The sequence below is a fragment of the Mercenaria mercenaria genome, chromosome 4, assembly GCF_021730395.1.
Source record: "Mercenaria mercenaria strain notata chromosome 4, MADL_Memer_1, whole genome shotgun sequence".
NCBI classification, from domain to species: domain Eukaryota; kingdom Metazoa; phylum Mollusca; class Bivalvia; order Venerida; family Veneridae; genus Mercenaria; species Mercenaria mercenaria.
Window position 1 is genome coordinate 71029018 of NC_069364.1, and position 7371 is coordinate 71036388.

Genomic DNA, 7371 nt, shown 5'->3' on the forward strand with positions numbered 1-7371 from the left:
AACTAGGCTTTACACTGTTTTTTTCCTTATTAGACTGTCAGTCGCTTTTGAATGAAGAAAAAGAAGGGAAAATCAATTAAACTCTATTACATATCAACACTGTTGAATTTGTCCTTTTAAATGATTTTCAATGAATACTTTCAATACCTTTTGTTGTATAAAACATTCAAATTGTCTGTGTAAACAGCCATAAATTTTGTTGCATTAATCGTGTCTTCATACACAATCAACCTTCTCACGTGTAAATTGATTATCTGTCTAAGGATGAATACCCACCTTATCAAATAAATCTAAGATTTATTTATTTTAGAATAGGACACTAGATGCTGGGATTCGGAAATGACGGGTAGATAGTGATCGGCGGCCTCTGAGAGAGAACGTTTCTAAGGAACGGAGCTCATGCATTGTGAAACAATTGGATATGGAAATATTTTGACTGGAGTTTTTAAAATAAAATTTACAGTACCCATTTAAAAGTAGGTACCACTTAACCGCGTGTCAACTCAAATATTTGAAGACTTGTGTTTTTGACAAACGGTTTTATATATTTTATATTTCAGATTGTAGATGTAATGTATATCTCTATTTTAGAAGTTTAAAGTGTGTGTACAAAAGTATAAATGTGGTATATATTTAAAACTTGAGAACGTCAGGAAAACACCAGTTCTCAAATATATAGAGGGGTGGAGGCTGGCTTAAATTCATGTTGAACAGTTCTCTTGACGAAACTAAATAATTTTCCTTTGATCTTTTTAGTTATAACACAAAATCATCGACATCACTAGATTCATAGTATAATTTTCGAGAAACAGGATTTTTGGATGTGTGAATCAGTTACTTATATAAACATAAGGTAAAACAATAGTCTATACTTTCTATTGTTTCGTCAGAAGACTTAAAATCATAAAAAAATGATATTTAATGTAATACTGTGAGTACTAGAACATCTAAGGGTGTTATTTTCACGATTTATACGCCTTACATTTAAACTGGAGGGAAATGGTTCCATTTCTCTATTGTAATGAAATGTATCAATTAAATAGAAATCTACTTACTAAATGGTTTTGTTTCAGATTTCTGTTTTCTAAAGACAATGACTTCGTTCAGAAAGTTCTCTGGCAAACAACGCGGAGAGCACGACGATCCGCCATCTTACAACATCCGGTTCGACTACAGCAACACCTACCTTGACAATGAAGACCTTGACCATCGTCTTGAAGACCATGCATACGAACTGCACCGTGAACAAGTTCGTAGGGGTGTAGAAACTGATAAAATGTTGAAGGAAACGAAACAAAATGCAGATGAGATGTTACAATTGCAAAACGCAATTAAAAACAGGGACCCGTACGAATCCTCTAACAGAGTCTCAAAATCGGCCGACTTAAGGCGCAGATCTTCTAACAAACAGTTACATAAGAGTGCATCAGTTGAAAGCGAGACGATAGAAAAACAACCTTTAGAAACGGATCCTGACACTGACGGGAATGGCAAATCCATTAAAGGAGTTGAAGAGGATGAGATTTTAGAGACGGATAAGAAAATTGAATCAAAACCACTTAATACTCTTACGATGTTTCTACTTTCCTTGCAAACATTTAAAAGGCATAGTAATCAAAGAAAACAAGAGCCACACAAAATGTCAAATCCGAATAACGGTGAACAACATTCCAGTTCAAATGTGGAACAAAGTCACTCACGAGGAAAGTCTTTGCAGAACGGTCATCAAATGAAAAGACCGTCTAGTTACCATGCGGGTGAACAGAGGGCACAAGAAAACGGACGTCAAAAACGTGTAACAGACAAGAAAGAAGAATCTCAATATGGTATTCATGTGAAGAAAGATCACACCAGGTCACGCCGAAAACTTGAGGAAATAAGTAAACTAGAACAAGACTCTAAATATGGATATGTTGATAAATACGAAGAAAGAAGAAAGAAATTACTTGCGTCTTGCAAAGATACAAAGAATATAGATGATCGAATAAAATCATTTCTTAAAGAGGTGGATGAGTTTAAGCTGATGTCAAGTGATGATAATTCTCTAGAGAAGGTCCTGAAGCGAACAAAGTCGGCACATTTCTCAAGAGCTAAAACGTTTGCTTGGTGAATGTAAATAAAGTGCGCACTTTACATTTTGTATGACAATGATAATAATTGTGAAAATAATTCTCCTGCGGATAATGTCGGCATGCTTTACTAGAACCAACTTGTAAGGTGACAATTATTAAAATTGGACTTACAGAACTTTTTTTTTCAATCGCTGACGAAAAATAATCTGAAGAGAATGCCCTATTTAGACAATGTCGTTGCACTTTACTGGAAAATTTCAATAAATTGCACAGCTTCAATCGATTATAATTGTACCTCTTAATTGGGACAAAGTCGACACAATCATTTTGCCGATGAACAAATACCCCAGTGAGGTAAATTTTAATGAAATGCGCAATTGGACTTGATTTTTTTCAGTCGATTGGCTTTCTGCTGAATATCAATACACATTTGTTTATCCAGATATTGTTTCAATATTAGCTAGATCCATTTTGGATACGCTGGCTGGCTCTGTAAATAATGGTGTTCCAGATATGTTTGCCGGCTCGTTTCAACTTAGATGTTTGCCTGATATGGCAACCATCGATTTCTTTCTTGCTTTTTTCAAAGTACGGATATTGTTGGCAGTGATTGAAGGTTCCTTCCGGAGAATAGTTCATCTATTTATGAATTGACTGTAAGAGACTAGGTTACCATTTTGTGATATGCATTTTCTTGCATGTGCATGTAATGACAAGGCAGGTAATCAATTTGGCTAATGTGTGAGACGAGTTTTGATATTTGTTTCATATACAAAATGTGTACTGGTCACATATTAGAGGAAGTTTATCTGCTCTGCGCAATTAAGAATTATGTTAATTTAATAGTATTTGGGTTTTGTTTTACTCGGGGCTAGAACACGTGCACGGTAGCATGCATTTCCACTATTGTCCACGACCAGGCTCAATCAGACCGAGTCTGCAACATTTTCATTTTTTGTCGTGTTGAGCGGCCTGTGAAGTTTCCATTTTTTCTATTTCATAACATCTATTTACAAATGTATGAATTAATATTAAGTCAACCCAGTGGCGGAGAATCAAAAAGTTCCTTAAAATACTAATTTTATATGTGCAGATACAATTACTATCCTTCGTCGCACTTTTTTTTTTATCTAAAATTAAGTTAACCTTAAAGAGTGTGTAGCATAGTCTTCAATCTTAAGCTCGTGCTTGATCTTTGCTAATCCCGTCGTTGTCAGTTATACCATCATGGTGCTTTCCTCTACAATAAACATGTACTTAACACATACAGATTCAGATACTACATATTAATACATATGAGCCGCGCCATGAGAAAACCAACATAGTGGGTATGCGACCAGCAAGGATCCAGACCAGCCTGCGCATCCGCGCAGTCTGGTCAGGATCCATGCTGTTCGCTTTCAAAGCCTATTACAATTAGAGAAACCGTTAGCGAACAGCATGGATCCTGACCAGACTGCGCGGATGCGCAGGCTGGTCTGGATCCTTGCTGGTCGCATACCCACTATATTGGTTTTCTCATGGCGCGGCTCATATGTTATGTTCCAGACTAAAATGCAAAAATCAATCCGTGTTGACCAACATTGACCTTGATTCGGACCGTTTTGACCCGTCTTGACATTGATTTTAACATAAAAGGCACATTATTAAACAATGTACTCTGTAATCTTGCAACTGTAATACAAAATCAGGGTACGAATGATTATTGGCACGTACAAGGAAAAATATGACCGTTTTGACCTTGAAAATAGAAGAAGGGAATCAAAGATAAACGCCGACATGATGTGAAACATGTTTCTGTCAAATATATTGAAACAAACTTTGCAAATGTAAAACAAAAAATAGTACAGGAAGTGAAGTTTATTATAATAGCAAACATTTTTTCCTAAATACAATCCAGTTTCCATATAGAACATAGTGCTAAATTCCAAAAATTAAAATAGTGAATAATCTGATGTCGGAGTAAGAAAGTACAAAAGTTCGTGCCTTGTCGTATGTAGTATATGTAATACATTTGCTCTTTTCTGTCCTGACATTTGTCAAAATTCTATTTTTTATTATCAATCTCACATTGCTACCAATACCAAGGCAAGATAAATCATGTGTAAATGTAATTTTCAGAATTGTCCTGAAGAGTAATGTGAGTAATGTAATTTCATAAACCATCATATTATAGGCTTTTTAGTCTTTGAAACAAAAATTATGATCCATTTTCTTAAACTTGTCCTACTTGAGCTGCAAGAAGAAACATGTTTTATAACATGATAATGGTAGAAAGGACATTTACATTTTTGCAAAATGCTGAATCTGTACGGATGAATTCAGCTTTGCAATGTTGGACACGATATTAGACAAGTTGTGCATATCATATAAAACAGACAGAGCTAATACAAAACTCGGCTGAGCCAATATGATAATCAATAGTAAGAAGAGATCGGGACAATACGAGAAAACTAGGCGGATATGGGATTGGTTTGATTGAGGGGGGGGGGGGGGGGGGGGGGGGGGGGGGGGAAGGCGGGGAAGTACGGACATGAATGATCAAATTACCACTAATCAAGCTATCTCATATTGGCCTCCATGTTAAATGAAATGTAGAGAAATGGATTGAAGGATTAGCCGAATAATGTGCGTAATAAGCACCTGTACCACCCACTCCGCTGCAGTCCGGGTTTGATGGAATTTCTGCCAGAGGAATTTGTGACATTATTTAAAATGGGGCCAGTACGGAGAAAAAATTGTCAATTTTTCATTTCGGTTGCCACTGCAGAAATCCGAAAGAACACCAATCAAAACACATTTCATCACAACTGCGCGCTCTGGTTAAGAAGAAGATGCTCATTAAAATAGTTGTGGACGACTGAAGACGGACCGCCATCTGATGATCCTTTAAGTTCACCATGAGCATTTGATGCTTAAATGAGCTACAAATGACCTAAAAAGAAACTAGAAAAATGACTTCAACGTGTGTTGTTGTTTTGCACAAGTTTTCATTAAATCTATTTAAAAACAAAACAAAATCATTTAGAAATCGTAACAAGTTGTCTCATTCTGGGAAATATTTGTGCAAATATATTAAATCCTTTGATGGGTGGCAGAGCTATTGCACAGCAAACAACACTATTGAAATTAGACTTGACCTTTGAGTTTGCGCTTGACACATCGTCTCAGTACGAGGAACATTTGTGTCAAGTGTTATTAAAATCATTTGATGGATGATAGAATTATGGGCTGGACAGGAAAAACCCTATTGAAGTTTGACCTCTGAGTGCGACCTTGGCCTTTGGGCTAGGGGTCTGGTGTTAATGATGACACGTCATCTCATTATGGGAAACATTTGTGTCATGTAATATTAGAATTCCTTCGAAAATGAGCTATGGTCCGGACAGGAAAATAATACGTTTGACGTTCGACCTCTAAATATGACATTGAACTCTGAGCTAGGGGTCTGGGTATTGCGCATGACACGTCGTCTGATTATGGGATACATCTATGCTAAGTAATATTAAAGTCGCGGAAACAATGAGTTATGGACTGGACAGGAAAAAAACACTATTTCTTTTGACAAAGATACAGAACGGACATGAGTCTGTGACAAACGCACAGACGGACGTACGCTGCAATAAATATATGCCGCTCCCAAGCGAGGGGGGGGGGGGGGGTCATAAAAATCTCTGATTCTACTCCTCAGAACGACGAAGGTATTAGAACAATATGAAGCCACAGAGATAACGTACAATTAAAAACTGCATACTAGAAATAGTACGGATGAAGTACACTGTCTCCCCTTTGTGACGCTGCAGCCGCGTTAAAACAGACGCTAAATCGTCTGAGACTTACACTGCCTAAGGAAAATAATTAACAATGTGTTAAAACTTAAAAGGTTATCATTCCATGAAACAGTAATGACTAAGCACGAAAAATGAAGTGGTTCAAGTGAAACGTTGAGTTAAAAAGCTTGGTATACCGTGAATATTACGTATTAACTTAAATTAAAATTCGAAGAAAGGCCATTGTTCACATAACCACTATTTGTTCGAGGCATAACTATATAAATCTTCAAAAGATGTTTCGAGATCATCCCTAAAATTCGAGTAAGGATATAGGGTTATGTATCGGCATAATATGCAATGTCTAAGACAAGAAATAGCAAGACCAATATGAAATAATTTGATCCGTGCCATTAAATTATCGTTCATGTTTGATATTTTAGCCCGATCATCTCTAAGGAGCTAGCAAATTACATTCACGCACACATTTATTTAAATTATTTAATACAAATACATGAAGCTCATTTGCGCAAAGCCTTAAAATATTATCATCATTACTAAATAAGATATTTCTATTCAGAAGACCGACAGGGCCAAAAAATACGAAACTGTGCCCTACTAAGGACCAAAGTGTTATCACACTTTGACCTAAATGTTATTATAACATGAGTTGTCCTCGCCGCAAGGATGAAACAAGAGCACATTCTTTTCAGTTTGGAATCTTTGCTGGGTGCGGCTGGTTGTGTAACCAACAATACTGAGAAACACAATACCTAAAGTACAAATAAAATGAGAGGGCCGTTATGGCCTCAAGTCACTCACCTGGCCTCGACTATTTAACACTGAATATATGTATAATACACTAAAACATAAATCGTTTCAGTTGTGTTTAGTATAAGAAAATCATAAAACAAGTAAAGTTCTGTCTTTGAACAAATTTGAGAGATGCTACGGACTAAGCTTTACGAAGGTCCGTCAAGCGATTTAACGGAAAATACATTTTAAGATATTTCTATCTTTAGCTCTAGTGGTCCCCTATATGAGCTAAGTGCCCACATTTGAAGAGCAGAGGCCTTTATATGAATGCTACAGCACAGGTTTGCTGAAGATCAGAAGCTACATGAGTAAAATTGTAAAATTATTTCTGTTTTTAGCTCTAGAGCTCTAGAGGCTCCTAAAAGAGGCTCTCATTTGAACAAACTTGGGAGAAGACCTTACAGCAATGCTACATACCACGTTTGATGAAGATCCATTAAAGAGGCCTTTCAAATGTCTTCTATTTTTTTTAGCTCTATCAGCCTCTGAAAATGGCCAAGTGCCCTTATTTGAACAAAATTGAGAGAAGAACTTGCCAGGATGCCACAGACCAAGTTTGGAATAATTCTGCCAACTACTTTCAGATATGTTTATGTAAATTGTGGACGACGGACACCTCCATCTTCCCTGTACTAATAGCTTGCCCTAAACCTTCGGTTCAGGTGAGGTAAATATATATTAAAGTAAAAAAGAGAATTGGGCTTATCCATAGA

The 7371-nt window shown here is 36.5% G+C and overlaps 1 protein-coding gene across 1 annotated transcript; it reads left to right on the plus strand.

Annotated features, from left to right (window-relative positions):
• The first annotated feature begins 296 nt into the window (after positions 1-296).
• On the plus strand, positions 297-2515 carry LOC123552098 (uncharacterized). The gene is made up of 2 exons (XM_045341482.2): positions 297-476; positions 1074-2515. The coding sequence occupies exon 2, from the start codon at positions 1094-1096 to the stop codon at positions 2108-2110; it is 1017 nt and encodes a 338-aa protein (XP_045197417.2). The 5' UTR covers positions 297-476; positions 1074-1093; the 3' UTR covers positions 2111-2515.
• The last annotated feature ends 4856 nt before the right edge of the window (positions 2516-7371 follow it).

What these genes read in the sequence shown, in the direction of transcription:
- LOC123552098 (XM_045341482.2), top strand. Translation starts at nt 1,094, where the DNA reads ATGACTTCGTTCAGAAAGTTCTCTGGCAAACAACGCGGAGAGCACGAC.